Source organism: Pristiophorus japonicus, unplaced genomic scaffold, assembly GCF_044704955.1.
Source record: "Pristiophorus japonicus isolate sPriJap1 unplaced genomic scaffold, sPriJap1.hap1 HAP1_SCAFFOLD_618, whole genome shotgun sequence".
Classification (NCBI taxonomy): domain Eukaryota; kingdom Metazoa; phylum Chordata; class Chondrichthyes; family Pristiophoridae; genus Pristiophorus; species Pristiophorus japonicus.
Genome location: NW_027254529.1, coordinates 208,627 through 235,152, shown reverse-complemented (window position 1 = coordinate 235,152; position 26,526 = coordinate 208,627). Strand labels below are relative to the sequence as shown.

At 44.8% G+C, this 26,526-nt stretch overlaps 1 protein-coding gene across 1 annotated transcript in view; it reads left to right on the top strand.

The window, feature by feature from the left end:
- LOC139255591 (mediator of RNA polymerase II transcription subunit 28-like) overlaps nucleotides 1-25,371 on the top strand; it is a 34,198-nt gene extending 8,827 nt beyond the window's left edge. Inside the window, exons 3-5 of the mRNA XM_070873957.1 lie at nucleotides 3,042-3,108; nucleotides 20,448-20,560; nucleotides 22,052-25,371. Of these exons, the coding sequence (XP_070730058.1) occupies nucleotides 3,042-3,108; nucleotides 20,448-20,560; nucleotides 22,052-22,249 (378 nt within the window). The 3' untranslated portion in view covers nucleotides 22,250-25,371. The remainder of the gene's footprint in view (nucleotides 1-3,041; nucleotides 3,109-20,447; nucleotides 20,561-22,051) is intronic.
- Nucleotides 25,372-26,526: the final 1,155 nt, after the last annotated feature.

Sequence of the window (26,526 nt, the reverse complement as noted above, 5' to 3'; positions counted from 1 at the left end):
GGTGTCGGCTCGCAGGTAAAGAATGAATGAGGTTAGGCACCAAAGGGCAGCCAGCACCCTTGTAACTATACTACAACACTTTGAATACAGCAGGAGAGAAAATTGGGGGGGCGGGAAATTAGACAATGCAGAATACTTAAAGGAAGTTGCAAACTGTTTCAGTTTTGCTGATAAGTGTCAATCCTAATAGTTTCCTAATGTTGACATATTCCGCTCTTCTTCCTCCACAAAGACAGCGAGTCCCAGCAGCTCCTTTCCTCCATGCAGCTGCTGCCTATTTCCTTGCCCCTTCATTTGATTGACAATTGTGACTGCACGAATAACAAATGACAAAAAAATCAAATCTCCAGTGGAACTGAGGTAAGCGCGTACGTACCTGGCTAGAGGATGATGGAGAGCTCGAGCCAGGGATCTGCGCTTAGCAATGATCGGCCGCCGCCTCTCCCTCTCAGCGAGCCGGGACCTGGGCTCATCAGCCACCGCCTCTCTCCCTCAGCGGGCGGGGCCTTGGGCTCATCGACCGTCGCCTCTCTCCCTCTCAGCGAACCGGGCCTGGGCTCATCGGCCGCCTCCTCTCTCCCTCTCAGTGGGCGGGGCCTGGTCTCATTGGCCGCCGCCTCTCTCCCTCTCAGCGGGCGGGTCCTGGTCTCATTGGCCACCGCCTCTCTCCCTCTCAGCGGGCGGGGCCTGGTCTCATTGGCCGCCTCCTCTCTCCCTCTCAGCGGGCGGGGCCTGGTCTCATTGGCCGCCTCCTCTCTCCCTCAGCGGGTGGGGCCTGATCTCAGCGGCAGCTGTCGACATCCTCACACAGCCGTTCGGGAGGGGGAAAGCAGAGGTTCGAGTTGGGACTGGAGCTGCCAGTTTCTCAGCTCGAACCCACTATTACACGACGGTGTATTTTTCCTTTTATCTTTTTTTAAATTGATTTTCTTTTCAAGGGCTCTGTCAAAAATTAAAATGAGGCTACGAACCTTTGGTTGAGAACCCCCAGGGCACATTGTGCATATTCCAGTCTTGGGTTTGTAGAGTGTTGATGCAATCTAAGGTATTGGATATCAGGTGCAGGATCTGGGTATGGACTGCTGTCAGAGGAAGGTACTGGACACTCTGAGTTTGCTATCTTAGTGAAAGGCACTGTGCACGGTTCTAGTCTCCATATTGCAAAAAGGATATAGAAGCACTGGCGAAGAATGGTACAAGAACTGAGAGGATATAACTATTAGGAAAGAGAATACTGAAAGGTGACCCTGATAGAGGTCTTTAGCATTATGAAGGAATTCGATAGGGTAGATGTAGAGATGTAGAAAAGATGTTTCCACTTATGGGGGAGTCCAAAACTAGGGGCCATGAATAGAAGATAAGAACATAAGATAACCACTAATAAATCTAATAAGTAATTCAGGAGAAATTCTGTACTTGGAGAGTGGTAAGAATGTGGAACTTGGTACCACATGCAGTGGTTGAGGCAATTAGCATGGATGCATTTAAGGAGAAGCTAGATAAGTACATGAGGGAGAATGGAATAGAAGGGTATGTTTATAAGGAAAGATGAAGTAAGTTGGGAGGAGGCTCATGTGGAGCATAAACACTGGCATAGACCTGTTGGGTCGAATGTTTATGCTGTATAATTCTGTGATATTACTATGTTCTTTTATTCGGTATCTCTTGGCTCTGAGATTCCTTTGTCTCTGCCCTGTCTTCTGCCAGTCTTCTTTGCTTTCTGCTATCCAGTACATATTGGCTTTAAAACCTTGACCTGGAAGAGTTCTTTGTTGATTCAATCTGCTTCTTTACTGGTCCATATTTTATCTCACTTCTTTCATTATTATTATTTATTATAGACGGTCCCTCGTATCGAGGATAACTTGCGTCCATGCCTAAAGGGGATAAGTTTTCAGGTGTTTCAGTGAAGGACCTAATATTCCAGGTCCCGAACTACATCCTGAAGGGTGGAGGATGCCTGTGTGTGGATTTTTTTTACCGTGTAGTGGCCATTGCACACCAACCACCATACAGGCTTGACCGAGCTAGCTCTTGGTCCAGTGACAAGGATTAACCAAGATGACTGGAGACCAGCTCTGCATAGAGGGAGTGCAACAAAGGTTCACCAGACTGATTCCAGGGATGGGAGGATTGTCCTATGAGGAGGGATTGAGTAGACTAGGCCTATATTCTCTAGAGTTTAGAAGAATGAGAGGTGATCCCATTGAAACATACAAAATTCTTACAGGGCTTGACAGGGTAGATGCAGGGAGGATGTTTCCTCTAGCTGACGAGTCCAGAACCAGTGGTCAGAGTCTCAGAATAAGGGGTCAGCCATTTAGGACGGCAGCGGTTCAAGGCGGAGGCTCACCACCACCTCCTCAAGGGCAATTAGGGATGGACAGTAAATGATGGCCTTGCCAGTGATGTCCGTATCCCAGGAATGAACAAAAAAAGGTACAAATCATACAACATGTAGATTAATATAGTAGGTGGTCCATGCACCTCTCCAACCTCTTGAGATCAATACCTTTCCTTTCCCTTTTTGTGAATTGACATGGCTAGTCATCAGAATATAAGAACGTAAGGATTAGGAGCAGGAGTAGGCCATTCGGCCCCTTGAGCCTGCTCCACCATTCAATAAGATCATGGCTGATCTTCTACCTCAACACACTCCTGCACTATCCCCATATCCCTTGATTCCCTTAATATCCAAAAATCTATCGATCTCTGTCTTGAATATAATCAAAGACTGAGCCTCCACAACCCTTTGGAGCAGATAATTCCAAAGATTCACCACCCACTGAGTGAAGAAGTTTCTCACTTCTGAGTGTCTGCTGGCTGCTGTTCCAACTTATCTATTAAATGATTTCTCTTCTGATGTGTTCAATAATCTATTTCACAAATATTTTCCCTTCGCCTTTTGTTGCTCGATTTCCGCTGAATCCTTGAATCTTATGCCTGCAGTTGTAATCGGATATGAAAGTGCCCTTACACTAGATTGTTTCTGTTGACTAAATGTTGGAAAATTGGAAGCAATAATTGTGAATTTCTTGTAGGCATGCTTTGCATCACTGGTCAGTCAAGACTATGTGAATGGTACTGATCAAGAAGAAATTCGAACAGGTGAGATTCCCTTGAAGAATGCATGCAATGATATAAAATATGTTTGCACAACATGAATCTTTTAGTTCAGTTAACAAAATCAGACTGTCTATGCACTCATCGGTGTTACATTGCATAGTTTAAGGGAAGTGTTAAATTCTGTGTGAATCAAGGCATATTATTTTAAAAAGTAACTTGTATTCAGACCTGAGATGCAGCGGGTGAATTAATTATGAAAGCTCTTAATATAATGGCCTAAAAATTGCAGTCAGCATAGCACTTGCCTGGTGCGAGGCCCCACCTGTAGACTTGCAGTTCGGCGCTGCAGAGTTGTGCGTAACGTATTACATCACTGAGCACAGCATACAGCCTATGTGTAAGCGAAGATGCACCCACTTCTTTCAACCTGCAGCATTGAAATTACCTTTTTAAAGATTTTTAAATCATTTTAACAATTTTTAATTAAATAGCAAATTGTTCCTTAATAAATTTATAGATGCAAGTATTTTAGAGAACATTCACTACATATTTCATTGCGAGATAGTTACTGAATACATTTAACGAAAACAATTAAAGAAGTTAGAATTGTTGGAAAAATATGTAGACTGCACAATTGCCAAAACTAGTACTTATTTCATATATCAGCATTTTGTTATAATTATGTAACAAAATACCAACATATTGATTTTTGAAATGCAGTATCTATATAGAAACCCTTTGTTATTGAGTCTTGTACACAATCATGTTTCACAGACAATATCAACATCTTTGCCGTAACTTTTTTTTTATTGGCATCTCCGACTCAAATTTTAAAAGTTCCTATATTGCATAGTAGAAACATAGAAAATAGGTACAGGAGTAGGCCATTCGGCCCTTCGAGCCTGCACCACCATTCAATAAGATCATGGCTGATCATTCCTTCAGTACCCCTTTCCAGATTTCTCTCCATACCCCTTGATCCCTTTAGCCGTAAGGGCCATATCTAACTCCCTCTTGAATATATCCAATGAACTGGCATCTACAACTCTCTCTGGCAGGGAATTCCACAGATTAACAACTCTCTGAGTGAAGAAGTTTTTCCTCATCTCAGTCCTAAACGGCCTGCCCCTTATCCTAAGACTGTGTCCCCTGGTTCTGGACTTCCCCAACATCGGGAACATTCTTCCCGCATCTAGCCTGTCCAGTCCAGTCAGAATCTTATATGTTTCTATGAGATCCCATCTCATCCTTCTAAACTCCAGTGTATAAAGGCCCAGTTGATCCAGTTTCTCCTCATATGTCAGTCCAGCCATCCCGGGAATCAGTCTGGTGAACCTTCGCTGCACTCCCTCAATAGCAAGAACATCCTTCCTCAGATTAGGAGAGCAAAACTGAACACAATATTCCAGGTGGGGCCTCACCAAGGCCCTGTACAACGCAGCAAGACTTCCCTGCTCCTATACTCAAATCCCTTTGCTATGAAGGCCAACATACCATTTGCCGCCTTCACCGCCTGCTGTACCTGCATGCCAGCTTTCAATGACTGATGAACCATGACACCCAGGTCTTGCTGCACCTCCCCTTTTCCTAATCTGCCGTCATTCAGATAATATTCTGCCTTCGTGTTTTTGCCCCCAAAGTGGATAACCTCACATTTATCCACATTATACTGCATCTGCCATGTATTTGCCCACTCGCCTAACCTGTCCAAGTCACCCTGCAGCCTCTTGGCATCCTCCTCACAGCTCACACTGCCACCCAGTTTAGTGTCATTTAGTAGGACATCACTGTTGCTTCCATTTGCAGTGAAACTCTTTCGACTACAGGGAAATACTTCAGTTGCTGCGTTAGGTTTGCAACACTGATCTTTGATGGTATTGGATGGTAGTTATGAGTTCAGTCTTTTGAGAGATGCATCAGTTGCCTGGTATTATAATCATGATGCCATTCCTCTCAGATTTGTTCTATCTCCTCCTGTGATTGAAATTCTCGTCGTGCCTGCTTTCTGTCATAAGTACGCTCCCTATTCATTTTACCTAGCTCTGACTTGAGTCCTTTAAACCCGGTCTCCAAACTAGGTGGTGATGTTACTTACCGCTGAGCAGTCTTTAAGGACCTAAAATGAGTCCTGTGGCCTGATGCTGACTGTCTATTCCCTGTTGCCACCTCTCATGGCTGCCATCCACAAGCCAACACTGTCTGCCATTCGCCTTTCTCTGAGCTCTACTGCGCATGCGTGGCCATTTCAGCGACGTCCAGAACGTCAGTTTTTTTTCCCCACACATGCGCAGAAAGCCCGGCTCCTTTTTCCAGCGCAGACCACAGGCTCCACCCCATGAGGTGACCGGCCACGCTGCCCGGCTGCAGATTGCAGCACAAACATCAGGGAAACTTCCGACATTTTTTTCTGGCACATTTATTTACCTAAATAAGTGGCGCAACTCTGGCAATATGTCAGAAAACGGGCTCGGGGAAAATTGAGCCCATGGTAATGACATGACTCTCAATTACTATAACTTTAAGTGGCAGAATAAAATATAACTGTGTACATATACTTTCCAATTACTTTAAAAATTAACACAATTCAAATTTCATTGAATGCAGACCAGAACAAATGTTGCTTTTCCTTTTCTTCCTCGCCATCTTCTTCCTTCGTTAATCTTTTGTAAAGTCCTGTGATTAAGGCTACAGCACCTACCTAAAGTATGGTGAGTGCATTCACATTTGCAAAAAAAACGGCGCAAATACTGGGAAAAATTGAGCCTCATGCCTAAATGATATTTATTACTTGATCAAATTATGTTTGGTGGGTAATATAGTTTAAGCATGTTGCAATTCTGAGCTTGGTTTTTCAGGTTTATCAGACCTTAATCGAATTCTAAAATATCTGCTCCAATACCCACTTTTTATACCTTTTTCCTTACCTCTTCTACGTGATCATTTGCATGTTTCATAAAATTATTGAGTTGTCCCTTCAAGGCCTTCTAATACAACAAGTTGTATTTAAATAGCACCTTTATGTCGTAAAACGACCCAAGGCCCTTCACAGGAGTGTGATGAGGCAAAAATTTGGCACCAAGCCACACGAGAAATTACAGCAGATAACCAAAAGCTTGGTCAAAGAGAGGTTTTAAGGAGCATCTTAAAGGAGGGCGGAGAGGGAGGGAGTTCCAGAGCTTAGGGCCTAGGCAGCTGACAAATCTACAGCAAGTAATACAAAAAAACACAGTACAGAAAATATAGAGGGGAAGCAGAAAGGAAGACAGACAGAGACCAAGGGGAAACAGTAAAGGATTTTATAAACATACAAGTGAAAGAATGGATAAAGAAAGCTTAGGTCTAATAAGAGGTGACAAAGGATAACTTCTCACGGAGGTGAAGGCATGAGAGAAATATTAAATGAGTACTTTGCCTTGTTTTTTAATGAAAAAAAGTGCAATAGTGGAATGAAAACATACAAGAGGAGGTGGAGCAATTGGATAGGCTAACTATAGATAAGGAAGTAGCACTGAAAAAGCTGGAACTCAAAGTGGAAGAGGCACTGGACCTTGATGGCAAGCATTTGAGAATGCTGTAGAAAGTCAGAGCAAATAGCAAAAGCTTGACCACAATCTTTTGAACATTCTTGGATATGGAAAGTCGAGGGAGAGGTTGTCAATGCAACACCTCGGTTTAAAAATGGAGAAAGCAGTAAACTGGATGACTATAGATCAGTCTGCCCAACATCAATAGTGCGTTAGCATCTAGGGCCATAATATGGGATTGAAGTAATACTTAGAAAAACCCGGGTTTAATTATGGACAACCAACAGAGATGGGTAAAAGACAAGTCATGTCTCTCAAATGTAATATAGTTTTTTGAGGAAATAATTGATAAAGAAAATGTAGTGAATGTTCAATAAGGTGCTACAAAGTAAGCTTGTTGATAAAATTAAGCTTTAGATAAACAACTCTTTAAAAGTTTCTAAGAAAAGGATTAATCAGAATGATTTGAAGTCTGCTAATGTTATACTGCTATTGATTTTTCTTTAAATTGTAGTAATATCCTTTAGCTTTTGCCTGTTAAGTGAGGAAACACGTCAATTTAGATGCAGTGGTCACTGAACTGTTGAATTAAGACTGGCCTTGAAGCAATGGTCAGTTTAGACAATAAATCTGATTATTAAATCACTGGAATGTTTTTCAAAGGCAGAGAAGCTTCATTTGTTCATCTGGAATGCAAAGATAACCTCCGGCTACTATTCTCTACTGCTAACCGTCTTCTTAAACCCCTCTTCCCTGTCTCCACCACACTCACCTCCACCAACAAGTGCGAGGAGCTCATGGACTTCTTTGTCTGAAAGATTGAGATCATCCGATCAGCTGCCTCTGCCACTTCCCTTCCTTCCCCTCCCTAACCCACCAGGCCAAACTTCCTCTGAGGTTTTCCCCTGAACTTGCATCTTTCTCCAGTCTCTCTCTCATCTCACCTCTTGACCTCCACGCTCATCTTGTCCATGAGACTCATTTCTTGCTCCCTTGACCCTATTCCCACTAAATTGCTGAACACCCAACTTCCTTTTCTGGCTCCCATGTTAGCTAACATTGTTAACAGTTCTCTCTCCTCAGGTACTGTCCCCCCCTCGTCTTCAAATCTGCCATCATCACCCTTGCCCATCTGTACCGTAACTCAATGTTTGAAGCCCTTCAATCTGGTTTCTGCCCCTGCCACAGTACGGCTCTCAGACAAAGGCAACGATCCCTCCTTGTCCTTCTTGACTTGTCTGCGGCTTTGAAACGGTTGACCACTCTATCCTTCTCCAATGTCTCTCTACCGTTGTCCAGCTGGGTGGGACTGCACTCACCTGGTTCCACTCTTGCCTATCTAATCGTAGCCAGAGAATTACCTGCAGCGGCTTCTCTTCAAGCCCACGTATCATTATCTCTGGTGTCCCCCCAAGGATCTATCCTTGGCCCCCTCCTATTTCTCATCTATATGTTTCCCCTTGGCAACATCATCCGAAAACACAGCATCAGTTACCACATGTACGCTGACAGCACCCAGCTCTACCTCACTACCACTTCTCTCGACCCCTCCTCAGTCTCTAAATTGTCAGACTGCTTGTCCAACTTCCAGTTCTGGATGAACAGAAATTTCCTCCAATTAAATATTGGGAAGACAAAGCCATTGTTTTTGATCCCCGCCACAAACTCCGTTCCCTAGCCACTGACTCCATCCCTGCCCCCAACTTCTGTCTGAGGCTGAACCACACTGTTCGCAACTTGGTGTTATATTTGACCTTAAAGTGAGCTTTCGACCACATACCCGCGGCATAATTAAGACTGCCTATTTCCACCTCTGTAACATTGCCCGTCTTCGCCCTTGCTTCAGCTCATCCGCTGCTGAATTCCTCATCCATGCCTTTGTTACCTCTAGACTTGACTATTCCAATGCACTCCTGGCTGGCCTCCCACATTCTACCCTACGTAAACTAGAGGTGATCCAAAACTCGGCTGCCCGTGTCCTAATTCGCACCAAGTCCTGTTCACCCATCACCCCTGTGCTCGCTGACCTACATTGGCTCCCGGTTAAGCTTCACCTCGATTTCAAAATTCTCATCCTTGTTTTCACATCTCTCCATGGCCTCACCCCTCCCTATCTCTAATCTCTCCCCCCGAGATGTCTGCGCCCCTCTAATTTTGCCCTCTTGAGCATCCCTGATTATAATCGCTCAACCATTGGTGGCCGTGCCTTTTGTTGTATAGGCTCTAAGCTCTGGAATTCCCTGTCTAAACCTCTCCGCCTCTCTATCTCTCTTTCCTCCTTCAAGACGCTTCTTAAAACCTATCTTTTTGACCAAGCTTTTGGTCATCTACCCTAAATTATTCTTATGTGGATCGGTGTCAAATTATTTGTCTCATAATACTCCTGTGATGAGCTTTGGGATGTTTCACTACGTTAAAGGCGCTATATAAATACAAGTTGTTGGAGGTGCTTAGTACTGCACTGAATTGTCAGCCTAGATTATTTGCTCTTTTGGATGAGATGTTAAACCAAGGCCCCATCTTTCCTTCAGAGTGAATCATAGAATCATAGAAATTTACAGCACGGAAGGAGGTCATTTTGGCCCATCGTGTCCGCGCCAGCTGACCAATAGCTATCCAATCTAATCCCACATCGCAGCTCTAGGTTACGGCACTTTGAGTGCACATCCAAGTATCTTTTAAATGTGGTGAGGGTTCCTGTCTCTACCACCCTTTCAGGGAGTGAGTTCCAGACTCCCACCACCCTTTGCGTGAAGAAATTTCCCCTCGTATCTCCTCTAAACCTCTCTCCAATTACTTTAAATCTATGCCTCCTGGTTGATGACCCCTCTGCCAAGGGAAACAGGTCCTTCCTATCCACTCTTTCCAGGCCCCTCATCATTTTATACACCTCAATCAAGTCTCTCCATAGCCTCCTCTGTTCCAAAGAAAACAGACCCAGCATCTCCAATCTTTCCTCATAGCCAAAATTCTCCAGTCCAACATACTTGTAAAACTCCTCTGCACCCTTTTCAGTGTAATCACATCTTTCCTGTAATGTGGTGACCAGAACTGCACACAATATTCCAGCTGCGGCCTAACCAGTGTTTTATACAGTTCAAGCATAACCCCCTTGCTCTTGTATTCCATGTCTCGACTTACAGGTTGAGCGTCCAAATCTGGAGTTCCAGAATCTGGAATGTTCCGGAATTCGGACTCTGGGACGATCCGTGGCAGGATCGTCCGGAATCTGTAAAATATTCCGGAATCCAGGCCAGACGACCCTGCCGACCTTGGGGCCTCGCCACCGCCCTTGCCTTGGGGCCTCGCTGCCGCCCCGCCCGATGACCTCCTGGGCGGGGCTGGCGACCCAAACAGCTCCTCGGAGAGCACCCCCCCTTCTGACGTTCCGAAATTCGGAAATACCCGAACCTGGGCTCGGGTGTTTACGGACGTCAAACACGTTCCGAAGTCCTGAAAAACACGAAAACCGGCTCGGCTTCAGTCTCTCGGTTGTCGGATTTGGGACGCTCAACTATATTCCATATGCCTTCTTAACCATCTTATCTACCTGGCCTGCTACCTTCAAGGATCTGTGGACCTGCACTCCATCGTCAGTTTGTTCCTCAACACCTTTCAGTGCAGTACCATTTAATGTGTATTCCCTTGCCTTGTTAGACTTCCCCAAATGCATTACCTCACACTTATTCGGATTGAATTATTTTTCCCTGTTCTTCCCACCTGCCCAGTACATGGATATCTTCCTGCAGTCCGCAGTTTTCTTCTTCGTTATCAACCACATGGCCAATTTTAGTATCATCTGCAAACTTCTTAATCATACCCCCAACATTTAAGTCCAAGTCATTAATATATACCACAAAAAGCAAGGGACCCAGCACTGAGCCCTGCGGAGCACCACTGGATACAGCCTTCCAGCCACAAAAACACCCATCAACCATTACCCTTTGTTTTTTTTCGAACAGCAACAAGCCACGTTTGCAGCTAAATCAGACAAACGTGCTCCAGATCTGACACTGAAGTGCAAACAAAAACCACGAGAGGTGTGCCCACTGTTAGTTTAAAATTGTGCACCGTTTACATAATTTCCATGGGCAAAGCACCATATGCTCAAATGGCGTACAATCTTTCACTTTCTTTTGATTTAAAAATCTCACTCTTAACATTTCCTGATAGTGACAGCCCTGTAATATTTACATGGCAAGATAAAACTTTAAAAACCTACCAAAATCCTGTAATCCTTCAGAAGTGCTTCAGCTCTCGTTATGGTACTATTGAATAAGATTGATGTCTATGTTGTGGCCGTGTAGATAAATATAGCTGCATTATGCAGTGCAGTAAAGCGCTTAAAAGAGCAACACACCTGGAATTCATGAGCAACAATAACAAATGGAAGAAGCTCAAGTCGTCTTCAGCCTCACTGGACATTTAAAGGAGGAAATGCCTTGATCTTGTATTATTTTGAATGTACTTCTTACATTTCACACTTAAATGAAATTAAGTATTACTTTAGCATCGTATGGCGCAGGAGGACGCCATTCGGCCCATTGCGACTGTGCCGGCTCTTTGAAAGAGCTATCTAAATAGTTCCACTCCCCCTCCTCTTTTCCCGTAGCCCTGCAAATTATTTTTCTTTAAGAATAGATCCAATTCCATTTTGAAAGTTAAAAGGGAATTTATGCACATTTTTTTAAAATCCCATGTTTTTCTCCTCCTGTTCTCAGACCATTAAAGAAAAAATCTACTCTGCCTCCCAGATCCCTCTTTACTGATGTATTTGTAAAAGGTACTAGAAACCTTTTCTGCTGCCTGAGCTGAGAGTCTGGAGCTCTCTGGTTTGTCTTATAAAAAAAAATGTTAAAAAAAATAAACACACATCTCAATCTTCATTTGAGAGGAGGAAGAAAGAGAGAGGGAGTGCCAGCATTAATGATGCACTTTAAGAACCAGCCAAACCATTATTGAGCTTTAATAGCGAGTCCATGTTGGAAAAGGAAATCATTATTTTGGTTGTCGTTATGTCACTCTCTTTCGCTGTTGCAGTCTCGTTTTACAGCGAGTCTTATTTTGATCAGAAATAACTCATTTAAAAAAATAATTAAATCACAGCATGCTGGAGTGGGTGAGTGCAGGACGGGCTGTTTGTGCAGAGAGAGGGTCAGACACCGAGCTGGCTCAGCATCATGCGCTCGCTCTCTTGCTCCGGGTGTGTGGTCGGTCCGTGTTTCACTGGACAGTTACGATGGCTGGTATCTGACATTTTCACAGTGCGTCCAAGATCTTCTCCCCCCGGACAATTCTACATGATAAAATTGCCAAACTTTGCTGCACACTTATCCTCCACTTGTTCATTTAGCCGCTCATCTTCGTTGGCTCTGGCAGTTTAAAATATTTAAAGCGGCTTTCACACTGATTATAACAGTGTCTTTTGCTGAAGTGGCATTCTCCACCAACCAAAAAAATCCTTCTCGAAGCCATCAACCAATGCACAGCACTGTCACGTGATTGCAGAGACCTGGTCTGCGGCAAGTCTATTTTTGATTGGCTATCTTTTTTCGCCCCTTACCCCGTTTGCCCAAATGGTTTCAATGCTCGCACAGGGTCGGTTAGATTCAAATCTGAAGCTGTTTCCGGTGCAGCAGAGCGGCACGGTTCGCAATCCGAGATCGCGAGTTGGTATAAATTTTTATTAAAAAGCTCGGGTCTCGCGATTCATTCATTATTGCTGTTCCCTTTCCTTTTCAGTTTTTATATTGAGTCTGATTGTTATAGGCATTGTTTCATATATGTCCCCCAACTGCCTGCAGCTAATTATAGATTGTCCTTTTTTACTATTGTAGCCTGATTAAAACTATAATCAATCTTTGTTTATGTAACTTTTTGTTATAAAAACTGTAGTTTGATATTTGCTTAGACATAATTTGAAATTACACATCTATCCTCTGATCTAGGACCATCTAAGGTAATTTTGAACAATGTAATTTAAAACCCTCGTTGCAAACATTTCGTCTTGGGCCATTTTCAGGAACAGTGCAACTCCTTTGACAGAGTAATGGGAATACTGGTCTGCATCGGTGATTATCCATTCAGTGTGCTCCAGATTCAAAATTGTTGCACGAGGGGCAGTTACTGAGTGGGAGATGGGCATTGCTCACAACGGGGGCGGGGAAGAGGAGAAGCTAAAGAACCAGTTGTTCTGCTTTAATTTGGCCCTTTCGACTGAGTGTAATGTAGCCAAGTTTGCTGATACAAAGATGGGTGGTAAAGCAAATTGTGAGGAGGACACAGAAAATCTGCAAAGGGATAGAGACAGGCTAAGTGGGCAAAAATTTGGCAGATGGAGTAAAATGTGGGAAAACTTTGGCAGAAATAATAGAAAAGCAAATTATAATTTAAATGGAGAAAAATTTGCGAAGTGCTGCAGTACAGAGATACCTGGGTCCTTGTGCATGAAACACAAAAAGTTAGTATGCAGGTACAGCAAGTAATCAGGAAGGCAAATTGAATGTTGGCCTTTATTGCAAAGGGGATGGAGTATAAAAGCAAAGAAATCCTGCTACAACTGTACAGGGTATTGGTGAGGCCACACCTAGAGTACTGCGTACAGTTTTGGTCTCCGTATTTAAGGAAGGATATACTTGCATTGGAGGCTGTTCAGAGAAAGTTCACTAGGTTGATTCTGAAGATGAGGGGGTTGACTTAAAGGGTAGGTTGGGCCTATACACATTGGAGTTCAGAAGAATGAGAGATGATCTTATCGAAACATAAAATAATGAAGGGGCTCGACAAGGTGGATGCAGAGAGGGATATTTACACATGGGGAAACTAAAACTAGAGGACATAGTCTTAGGGCTGGCCTTTCCCCTGATGATTGTTGGGCTATTGCCCATCTATCGTCCAAATATGCAGGCTATCGCCCATTTTACCTTAAAAGTGGAAAGTTGGGCCGGAACATTGTCCAAAGATTGCCGACCCAACTTTCAGCGCACAAGAATTTCACATCGCCGAGGTGATCGCCCACCGCAACTTTCACCACATTGCCAGGCTGATCGCACACCGAGAAGATCGCTGGAGAAAAACTGCTCCTGACTGACACTGTTCGGCAGGACTCGGCACTACGGACGCAATTTTGAACATCTGAGGAAGTGAGGCTGCTTGAAGGGGCTTATGAGGAGAATGAATTTGAGTTATTTTAAGGGCCTCACTAACTCTTTGGCAATCATTACTCATATTTCTATTTATTGAGGACAAAATTTAGGGCATTTATAGCAATAGCTATGGTATCTGTAACTTCTCTACCATTATTGATGAATAATCACATGCTGCAGACTAAGATGGGAGAAGGTATATTGAAGAGCATTATGTGCCCAATCAAAGAGATGGCAGATTGCTGCGGAGGAGGAGACCTGACACCCGACTAACTTAGAGAAAAGCAATCATGCCTGAACTTGTCCGATAACACGTGCCTTAGGAGGCTGCGCTTCTGAAAGCAGCTCACCGCTGAGATATGCCAGCGCATCAAGGGAGATCTGCAGCCTACCAGCACCATCAGGACCGCACTGCCCGTTGAGGTAAAGGTTACTGCGGCACTTTCCTTCTATACATCGGGCTCCTTTCAGGCCTCAGCTGGTGACATTTGTGGTATCTCTCAGCACGCCACACATTGCTCCATTCAACAGGTGACTAAAGCTCTTTACGCTCGCAGGATGGACTTTATAAATTTCCCTATGACCAGCGAGGCACAGACCGAGAGGGCTTTGGGGTTCTCGAATAGCAAACTTCCCCAAGGTGCAGGGAGCAATAGATTACGCACATTGCTCTGAGAGCACCTTTACAGGATGCAGAGGTGTTTTCATAACCGAAAGGGATTCCACCCCCTGGATGTACAGCTTGTTGTCGACCACAACCAAATGATGGCAGTAAATGCTCATTCTCCAGGAAGCATCCATGATGCGCATATCTTGCGTGGCAGCACTGTCTCTGACCTGTTTAACAGTCAGCCACAAGGTCACGGTTGGATGCTGGGAGATAAAGGATATGGCCTTGCCAGCTGGCTCATGACTCTCCTGCGTAATCCCCAGATGGAAGCCGAGAAGCGCTACAACAAAATCCATATAGCTACACGCAATATCATCAAAGACGGGAGTGCTGAAGCAGCGCTTCAGATGCCTGAACCACTCTGGAGGCAGCCTACAATACCACCCTGAGCAGGTCGCTGAGTTCATCGTGGTGTGCAGCATGTTGCATAACCTTGCTATAAGGAGAGAACAACAATTGCCAGATGGGGCTGCCGGTCCACCTCAGGAGAGAGGACAGGAGGAGGATGACTAGGACCTCAGGGAGGGCAATCAGCCTGGCGATGAACCCACCCACCCACCCACAAGACTGGAAAAGTCCTATGGGAGTTAAGCAGCTGCAAAACTCTTGTCAGCAACTCATAAATGAACGTTTTGCATGAATTTACATTGGTGACAGTTACAGAAAGACAACAGTTGCAGTTGCATTACATTTCATCCTTGCCTGGCCATTGTTTTCCAACAATTGTATTCATGTTTTACCTTACCGTACGTTATTATAAGACACTTGACAACAATTGTAAAATGCAATAAAATATTTAAATTATTGAACAATTTAAAAAATTTTTAACTCTATACACCCCCCCCCCCCCACTCCCAACAGTCACCCAACAATAAATTTAAAATACAACAACAACGAGAACCCTCCCCCGGCTCTACCTGCGGTCAGGCTTCCTTCCAGATAACTTCCCCCCCCCCTCCACGTACCTTAACTCCCCGTTGTAATCGGGTAACGGACCAGGACGACTTGCAGTAGATGACCTCAAGGGCTGGTGGTGGTGGGGGTAGTGACGGTGGCAGAATCCTTTCAGGGGGTGGAGGAGGAGAAGACGTTTCTGATGAACTGACTTCTGAGCCACAAGGAAGTTCTTCCTCCTGACTCGCATCTGTGCTGACGGTTGTTGGGACGGTACCTTGGAGTGCAGTGTCGTCTCCTGACAGTATCGCATGCTGCAAGGCATGGATGGCGGGGTCTGTTGGCCCATTGCCACAATCATCCGCTCCATACCCTCCGATATGCGAGCGGACATCCTGACAATGTTCCCCGTCAACCCAGCAAACGCCTGGAGGAGCTTGCGACTTATAGCGACGCTCTCCCTGCACAGTGTGGTCATGTCCTCATAGCGATCAGCCCATCTTAGTGTGTGCCGACCTCGGTGACTCAACCTCCGTGGAGTCGGCGTGGGCACTGTACACCTTGGAGTCGCCTGCTGCAAGCCGCTTGGGCCCGCTACTTCTCTCCAAGACGAAGTGGCCGCAGGTACAACATTCACAGGGATGCAAGGGGAATCCTCCTCTGTTTCCATAACATCATCCTCCTCTGGCTTGGTGATCTCTTCAGCACCTGGCTGATTCCGGAGATGAGGGGGTTACCTTATGATGATCGATTGAGTAGACTGGGTCTTTTACTCGTTGGAGTTCAGAAGGATGAGGGGTGATCTTATAGAAACATTTAAAATAATGAAAGGGATAGACAAGATAGAGGCAGAGAGGTTGTTTCCACTGGTCGGGGTGACTAGAACTAGGGGGTACAGCCTCAAAATACGGGGGAGCCAATTTAAAACCGAGTTAAGAAGGAATTTCTTCTCCCAGAGGGTTGTGGATCTGTGGAATTCTCTGCCCAAGGAAGCAGTTGAGGCTAGCTCATTGAATATTCAAATCACAGATAGATAGATTTTTAACCAATAGCGAATTAAGGGTTATGGGGAGCAGGCGGGGAAGTGGAGCTGAGTCCACAGCCAGATCAGCCATGATCTTGTTGAATGGCGGAGCAGGCTCGAAGGGCTAGATGGCCTACTCCTGTTCCTAATTCTTATGACCACTTGCAATGGGGCAGCTGCAGGTGCGGCCTCCCTTTGCGTCTCTGGAGCTGGGTGACCTGCAAAACACAATTGAGCTTATTAGAACAGAAGGTACACACTCTTGCACTGCGCTGGCATACGTAGGAGGAACAACAGTACTGCAATAATTGGGAACCGAGAGGCGTTACGTATTATTACATCATATGGTAGTACATTTATGTGGAATTCAGCCATGACCTTATGATGGCGGAGCAGGTTTGAGGGGCCAGATGGCCTTCTCCTGGTCCTATTTCTTTTATGTTCTTAAGTTGTTAACCTGAGAGTAGTACAGAAGCCTCATACATAACATGACATCATTCATATATTATAATGAAATACCGTTTCATTACTTTGAATTACCATTGCTTTACACATTACTCACGTGACGTAAGGGAGGGATCTGCACTACCACAGGTGGTGGCCGAGCGACCGTGGGTGCCCACAAGTGCTGCCGCACGTTCCTCAAGGTCCGTTAGGATACTGAGCTGGGCAGGGCCTCCTCCTGTGTACCTGCGCTTAGCCCAATTCTTGGATATCTTCCTCTGCAAACGTGACAAGAGCATGGCATAAGCTAATTGATTAGCTACTATCGTGGAAAGACAACAGTTTCCAATGTTATATGCTAATAGGGTTTGTATCCACAATTGGTGCATGGTTATAACAAAGATCGCATTAGGGATCTAATGCTTGACACAAACATCTCCACTACAATCTCCATGAAGGGCCCCTGGGGGGGTGAGGCAGGGGATGGGAATCAGGACAGCTGGTGAGCTCGGCAATGATGGGAGTTAATGTCCCTAAGTGTCCCAGGGCAGACATTGAGCCAGGGCAGCTCTCTCCCCAGTCCAGGCTGGGTCACTAAGTGACAGCAGCTGGAGAGACTGACAGTGTGGGTGAAGGTGACCAGACCCCTCAGTGCTCAGTCATGCCCCATCCACCAACGTAACCCAAAAAGAGACTGCGAAAATTAGAATTAATGGGCGCAGGTTCAGAACCCTGTCCAAATCTTAGCAGGGAATCTATGCAAGCATACCCAGCTTAATTTCAATCTGGTAGATTTACATATTCAGTGGATCATTACAATTTAAAATCCATTTAATACTTATTCTTGCCTAAGGAACCAAGCTGTTCCACATTTTGCGGCATTGGTCCGATCCCTTCGACTCGGACACCGAGGACATCACATCGGCGATCTCGCCCCAAATTTTCCGATATGTCCGGGATGGAGGTTTCCCACGTGCACCCTGGGTTAATTGGCCCCATCTTGCGTGCACCTCCTGGACGAGGGCCTCGTTGGAAAACGGTTTTGCCCTCCTGCCCACTCTCTGCGGGCTACTCGTGCTTGGACATCTTTTTTTGATTCTCTCTCTCTCTCTCACTCTCTCTCTCTCTCTCTCCTCTCTCTCTCCTCTCTTCCTCACCCCGCCACCCCCCTTTGCCTTCTGCGCATGCCTGGATGACTCCTGACCTCCCAAATGGTGGGCAACTTTTGCAAAAAAAAACGCATGTGCAGAAAGGCCGTTGCTAGAGACGCTTTGCCTTCCACATTGCTGGGGCCCATTTCGCATCGTTAAGGCCCAATTCACATCGCTGGGCTATCTCCGGAAAAAAAAGCCGAAAGTTGTAATCTGAAAAATGGGCGCTCTTGAGAGCTGAAACATCACTAAGGCTGGAACATCGCCCATTTTTTGGGCCCTAACGATCGAAGTGGAAAGTCGAGCCCCGTGAATAAGGGGCCACCCATTTAAAACTGAGATGAGGAGAAATTTCCTCTGAGGGTTGCAAATCTATGGAATTCTCTACCCCAGAGAGTTGTGGAGGCTGGGTCATTGAATATATTTAAGGCGGAGATAGACAGATTTTTGAGCGATAAGCAAGTAAAGGGTTATGGGGAGCGGGCAGGGAAGTGGAGCTGAGTCCATGATCAGATTAGCCATGATCTTATTGAATGGCGGAGCAGACTCGAGGGGCCAAATGGCCTACTCCGGCTCCTATTTCTTATAAGAACATAAGAAATAGGAGCAGGAGTAGGCCATACGGCCCCTCGAGCCTGCTCCGCCATTTAATACAATCATGGCTGATCCAATCATGGACTCTGGTCCACTTCCCTGCCCACTCCCCATTACCCCTTAATCCCTTATCGGTTAAGAAACTGTCTATCTCTGTCTTAAATTTATTCAATGTCCCGGCTTCCACAGCTCTCTGAGGCAGCGAATGCCACAGATTTACAACCGACTGAGAGAAGAAATTCCTCCTTATCTCAATTTTAAATGGGCGGCCCCTTATTCTCAGATTATACCCCCTAGTTCTAGTCTCCCCTATCAGTGGAAACATCCTCTCTGCATCCACCTTGTCAAGCCCCCTCGTAATCTTAGACATTTCGATAAGATCACTTCTTGTTCTTCTGAATTCCAATGTGTAGAGGCCCAACCTCCTCAACCTTTCCTCATAAGTCAACCCCCTCATCTCCGGAATCAACCTAGTGAACCTTCTCCGAACTGATTCCAAAGCAAGAATATCCTTTCGTAAATGAAACCAAAACTGTGTGCAGTATTCCAGGTGTGGCCTCACCAATACCCTGTATAACTAGCAAGACTTCCCTGCTTTTATATTCTATCCCCTTTGCAATAAAGATCAAGATTCCATTGGCCTTCCTGATCACTTGCTATACCTGCATACTAACCTTTTGTGTTTTCATGCACAAGTACCCCCAGGTCCCACTGTACTGCAGCACTTTGGAATTTTTCTCCATTTAAATAATATCTTGCTTTTTGATTTTTTTTTTCTGCCAAAGTGCATGACCTCACACTTTCCAACATTATACTCCATCTGCCAAATTTTTGCCCACTCACCTAGCCTGTCTATGTCCTTTTGCAGATTTTTTGTGTCCTCCTCACACATTGCTTTTCCTCCCATAATTGTATCGTCAGCAACCTTGGCTACGTTACACTCGGTTCTTTCTTCCAAGTCATTAATATAGATTGTAAATAGTTGGGGTCCCAGCACTGATCCCTGCAGCACCCCACTAGTTACTGATTGCCAACCCGAGAATGAACCATTTATCCCTACTCTCTGTTTTCTGTTCGCTAGCCAATCCTCTATCCATGTTAATACATTACCCCCAACCCTGTGAACTTTTATCTTGTGCAGTAACCTTTTATGTGGCATCTTGTCAAATGCCTTCTGGAAGTCCAAATACACCACATCCACTGGTTCCCCTTTATCCACCCTGTTCGTTACATCCTCAAAGAATTCCAGCAAATTTGTCAAACATGACCCCCTTCAGAAATCCATGCTGACTCTGCCTGACCGAATTATGCTTTTGCAAATGTCCTGCGACTGCTTCTTTAATATTGGACTCCAACATTTTCCCAACCATGGATGTTAGGCTAACTGGTCTATAGTTTCCTGCTTTTTGTTTTCCTCCTTTTTTGCATTTGCAGTTTTTCAATCTGCTGGGACCTCCCCGGAATCCAGGGAATTTTGGTAAATTACAACCAATGCATCCACAATCCCTGCTGCTACTTCTCTTAAGACCCTAGGATGCAAACCATCAGGTCCAAGGGATTTATTTGCCTTTAGTCCCATTATCTTACTGAGTACCACCTCCTTATTGATTGTGATTGTATGGAAGCTTGCTTGCTAGTCGCAGTTCCTTGACATCTTTTCCTCGAGCAAGAAAAGCACTGATTCCTCGCTTGGTCAACATATCACAGCAGGACAGGCTTTGAATGGAGGCATATGGAAGAGATTTATCTAGCAAAAAGGGTGTGAGCCTCAAAGATAACTAAATTATTAGAAAGTTTATCTTATTACCATCTTATGGCATTTTTCACTTTTCAGTTCTGCTATTGATGCAGATTTAGATGCATTTCGATTCAAATTATGAAATTTCCAACAACATGGCATATTTTTTGTGAATGTCTTCATTTATTTTGCCACAGGTGTAGAGCAATGCATTCAAAAGTTTTTGGATGTTGCCAGACAAACGGAGTGCTTCTTTCTTCAGAAGAGGCTACAGCTTGCTGTTCAAAAACCTGAACAAGTCATAAAAGAGGTGAAGGGACTTTATTTTCTGTGGTTTAATATTTCTCTTTTCTCTTTCCTCTTTCTGGATAAGTTGTCTCGACGGAAAAATCAATTGGGGATTGAGTCATGGGTATTTTATTACTAGGATCCACAATAAAGCTGAATGGAGTTATTAATTTCTGGATATAAAATGATGGCAGAAGTGCTGGCTTTTCTTATTAGCCTATATAATCTTTTATGAAAGAGAAATACTTGTTGGATTGTGTCTGGGCACAACACCTTAAGAAGGATATATTGGCCTTGGATGGAGTGCAGCATATATTTACCAGAATAATACCAGGATTCTAAGGATTAAATACAAGGAGGGATTACACAAACTAGGGTGATAGTCCCTGGAATTTAGAAGGTTACGTGTGATTTGATTGAAGGTTTCAAGATATTAAGGGGATAAGAGAAAGACGATTTCCGCTGGTTGGGGAGTCGAGGACATGGGGACATTGCCTAAAGGTAGAGCAAGGCCTTTCAGAAGTGAAGTTAGGAAACACTTCTACACACACAGGGTGGTAGAAGTTTGGAGTTCTCTTCTGCAAATAGCACTCGATGCTAGATCAATTGTTAATTTTCAATTTGAGATTGATATATATTTGTTAACCAAAGGTATGAAGGGATGTGGGGCAAAGGTGGGTTTATGGAGTTAGGTCACAGATCAGCAATGATCTCATTGAATGGCAGCACAGATTCGAGGGGCTAAATGGCCTACTCCTGTTCCTATATTAATCAATTCTGGTGTCCAAATCCTGCTTCACCGTTACTGTGGTTCTCCAGGCAACAAAGTACTTCAACTGAGGGAAAATGTGTGGCAGACTGGTGGAGTGACTACACACAGGTTGGGAAAAGTGTGATGCCAATGGTCTTTGGAACCATTTGACTATTATAGATAGTGCTTCAGGGGTCAGATCGCAACAACTTCTACATTGCAGTTGGGGCACCCTTGTTTATTGCATCATTGCCCTATGTGTTTTCTCTTTGTACATTCTCCTTTTCTTTCTCTCTCCCTCCCTCGGGGGCACGCACCGTTTCCCTCCCTCGGGCTCTTAGTCTCCCTCCCTCGTGCGCACTTGCGCTTTGTGTGTGTCTCTTGCTCTTTCTCTTAAAAAAAAATATTTCGTGCAGAACTTTCTTGCACTTTTCAAAGGCAAAAAACCCAGCGAGTAGCTTAACTATGTTAACTGTTGTATCACTGGTTCTTGCATCCATTTTCCCCCCATCCCTTGCTCAGTGGGGTGGCCTACACTTTTCCAAATGCTACTATTAACTTAACAATTGCAAGCGGCATGTGTGCCATGGACCTACCAGTTCCACTGCTTGGCACTGCTCAACTGTTTTTTTCAGAAACTTTTGCCTCAATGTATATTTTATTAACTATAAATTTCTGACCACATTGTGCCTTTTTAAAGTCTAAGCATTGAATTCACTTTTTTGGGAAAGGTTCTTAATTTGTTTTAATATTGTTTTACAGGATGTTTCAGAATTGAAAAATGAGCTACAGAGAAAGGAGGCCTTGATCCAGAAGCACCTAAGTAAGCTGCGCCACTGGCAACAAGTCTTGGAAGATATTAATGTACAGCCCAAAAAATCAGCTGACCTGGCTCAAGGACCGTTGGCCTATCTTGAACAAGCATCTGCAAATATCCCAGCTCCACTAAAGCAAACGTGAAAATTATACACATGGGCCAAGGTGTCAGGAAGTTTCATCTTAACTGTTGTACACCCGCACCCCCCAAAATAATCAGTTCCAGTTAACCTCTTGAATGGCACCAAGAGTATTATGTACAGTGACTGAATCACTTTGCAATTACAACCTTTGGAACTGCAGGGTATAAATTGCTGATACATGCATCTTCAGAGCAGTTATTCTCTGTGAAAAAATGTGTAATTATATTGTTGACATGATTGATATGATAAAACTTTGTGTACAAAATACTAGATGTTTGTGGCAAATAGTGTATTGATACTAACTATGTTGAAGAATGTCTAGTTTTTTGAGCAGTCAAAATATAATGCTATTGAAATTTATTCTAGATAAGTTTTTTATCACATTTATAATTTTTTTAATAGTAAATGTGTTAAATGTCTTGCAGAATGTAGTAACCTAGTCCCACCAGTAATCATCGTCAACAAGCAGCCTTTGAAGGAGGCAGCATTTGGCTGGTAGAATTGTACTTGGACATTGAGACCTCCGTGGCACTACAACTTTGTGTACCTGGGGGTAAAATAAAAAAATGTACCTTCGAATCTAAATCGGGCCCCGATTTTTGGGCTTTTGGATTAATTTTAAATCTCTCGATTTGGTAATTGTGACTTTTGGATTGGAAACTTGCAACTGTCACTGCATTATTTAAGAAGGGAGCGAAGCAGAAACCAGTAAACAACAGACCTGTCAGTTTAACATCAGTTGTGGGAACATTACTGGAATCTATCACCAGGGACAGAGTGACTGACTGAGAACTTGGAGAAGTATGAGCTAATTTGAGGGTTGCTCACTCTCATCCCTAACTCAAGTAATTCACACACCTATAAAGACCAAGCAAATCTGTGAGCATCTAGCTTGCAGGATCCTGGTGAGAAATGCCAGGTTAATGGCTTAGTTGGTTCCATAAAGTTACAAGGCACTGTTTTAAGGTTGCAGTTTTTGTCTGTCTTTCGAGTTTCAGAAGTCTGGAACATTCTTTGAGTCAGCTATTTCCATTATAAATTCCTGTGCCCGTATTTATAATGGAAATTTCTACATAAATTTGATACGCTGTAACTGGACAATCTGAATACAAAATAACTTGTATTTGCACTTTCACAACCTCAGTACTTTTGAAGTGCAACCCAGGATACATCAGTACTGTTCAGTTAGGTGCACTGATGGAATATTTTTCTTCAGCTTGTCGCAGTTTTTGCCGAGTTTTAAAAATTATTAGAAGCAAAGCTAGAGGTCAAATTTCAAAAACTGCAGGTAAACTTTATAGAATTTTTTTAATGGAGAGGCTGTAAGAGAATGTAAAGCAAAAAAAATGGTAATTCCCTCCTCTATCTATGTTCTCTTCAGCAGAGCTAGGAAGTGAGCTAGCATTGTGCTGAGTTCTTTCCTGGACTGTCCTTGGCTTCACCACCTGCTGGCTTATACCTTGCAATCACTCAGTACAGACCCCTCTAATTCACTATCTTAAGTAATGCGGGAGGCTGATTTCTGTTGGTGCTTGGAATGGTAAGAGCAAGTGACCGTGCATCTTCTCGAGGGTTCTCACAATGGTGATGAGTGAAAGGAATGGGTTGAACATTGCAGGGACGCTTTGCAGAACTGGTGTGGGGTGGTGCCAACCTGGAGCATCATGGGGCAGTCAGAATGTACAGCATGAAGTGAAGTAAATGTGGCCATGGTGAGGCCATCACTGGCCTCCCGGGAAGCAATGTGGTTGAGTGCTGATGCCCTGTGTCCTGTGCAGCATCAGGTGATTGTGGAGAAGGTTGGTGTTGGTAGTGATGCTGGTGTGTTTAGTGATAGTGTTTGGGCTGATTGTGGTGGGACTGTAAGTGTCAAGGTGAGATTTATTCAAGGGCACCGATGCTGCTGGAATAGATGGCAGGTAAGTTTGAGATGACAGAAATGCCCTGTCTGTAAGGTTCTGCAAAACCAACCACGGAGACGTGGCAGGGAGAATGGGAAGATGCCATGTTTAAAATGACCAACTGCAGCCAACAGCCTGTAAACCGTGGAGGATGATGGAACTCTGGCCACGCTGTACAGTAACAGACAGTGTTGCAGGGGCACAGAACCGGACGGGGGATAAGCCAGCTACCGTAAGGCGGAAGAGTGTACATTCGGTTCTTCCAGGAAAATGGATACAAGCCAATTTTATATTTTTAAAACTACATTTCTCCAGCTTTTTGTGTAAAACCCTCACACAAGAGGCAACATGTTCAGGCAAAATCACCCCAGTAAAACACAAGGCAACACAAAGGGTATCAGTTTGAATAATTAAACAAAGGCCCACAGGTCTGATGCAATCATTTTGGCCAGCCCAGACAGAGTGGCACCTCTGTCGAGATAGTGAACAATCATCATTCACCCCATCAGCGAGTGACAGGATACAGGAGGTGTGGCTAATCTTCCATTCCAGACAGATCGATACACATCGAAGTGCCATTCACACCCCATTTTATTCATGGAAGACCCAAGACAATGGCATGCAGTTTTGGCGCGAAGATGAACGGACTATAAGATAAGCTGCAAAAACACACTTGGAGGTTGGAGTCAGCTTTTTGCACTGAGTTGTAGGGTTGAGTTAAGAAGGTGGGAGTCAGTTTTCGTTGTGGTTGAGTTGAGTTAAAGGGGAGTTGAGTCAGCTCTTGACAGGCCCTCGCTCTGGGGAAGGTGTGCTTAACTCCAGCAGCTTTTTTGCTTAGGAGTCAACCGAGAGGCAAATAAAAGAAACCGACACAACATCGAGGAGGAAAACCGAACCGACCAACAACGTAAAACCCACCCCAGAGGGACCCCGAGCTGAAATAAGTGCCCCCAGAACCCCGGAGTTGATAGGATTGTGAGTATCGCCCAAACCCCCTCACAGACTCAATTTAGGATAGGAATTGGTAAGAAGGGTGGAAGTGGGAGGTGGGTTGTGTGTGGGTGGAATGTTTTAACCTCTTATTTTCCCCTTCCCTGTTGCGAGAATTTTTCGTGTTGTTGAGTGAGATTGTGCCATTACTGCTATTTATGACCTCTTCCTATGCCCTCTCTCTTTGTGTTTACTTTTCTAAATAAACAACATTAGCCATTTTGTACTCTTACCCACTGTGTCTGGTGCCTCGTTACCCACCCATCCTCATAAATCGTCCGTACAGAACCTCAGGGGAGTGTGGATTCGAACCCACACCCCAAGCGCCCCTTACAATGGTGACCGCGGCAGGACGTGCATTGAATGAAGGTGAAGAGACAGTAGGTCTTGGTGGAGAGTAGTATAAAATGGAGGGTAGGATTGCTAGGTATGTAACAGCAAGGATAAACTGCTCAAGGAAGTGAGTGCAGGCGCTGCTGAGGGGTGAATGGCCTGAGGATGCAGCAGCCAGGTGGACCCAGAGTAAAGATCATAAAAGATCAGTGGAAAAGACCAGCAAAGAAAGGGAAAAGCTGGATCAGGATTTAAAGTGGGAGAGGCAGGAACGAGAGAGAGATGGAGAAAGCTATCGCAACCACAGGGAGTACCTTCAGTCCCAGGTAACTGAGGGAAAAGGTTACGTCAGGGGACTGCAGGAGGAACTTGCCCAGGCTTAGAACCAGGGAAGGTTGGGAGAGGGTTAGAGTCTCCAGCTACAAGCTGCGTTTCAGGCGTGCCACAGCAGGGCAGAGGCGGATCATCGTTCCTTTCAGGAACAAATTGATTGGCTCACCCTGGCTCTGGCTGAAGCCAAAGCAGCCCTTATTCTAGCCGGAGCAAAAGCTCTGGTAGTGCCCGAGACTCGAATCCCCACCCGGCCTGACACCAAAGCTCTGGCCCTAGCTGAGGCAAAAGCCCTTGGCTGGGCTGAAAGCAAGGCACCCAGTAAAGGAGTGGTGTGCCTTATCAGCCCAGCTGAGGTGCGGAAGGGGGAGCATAGTGAAACAGGCTGTGGGGAGGAGGATAGGGAGGAAGAATCCTACAGGCCCTCTCCCACAGCCCCATTGGGGATCCCGGAGGAGAGGCAGGGTGAAATGCTGGAATCTAAACCTTCGGGACCAGCCCCAATGTGCCCCATCAGGCAGAGTAGATTCGGACCACCCGCAGTGGGTCAGGCTGAGGGTCCCCTTCAGAACCAATACGTGCTTCCCCACAGTGTGACCCAGCTGCGGCAGATGGTGGCCCATGTGAATAAACTTACCCGAAAAGGAGACTCCTCTGTTCACTTTATGGAAGTAGAGCAGGTAGGAGACATAAATTACTGCGATGAGGCCGAACGGAGAAAACT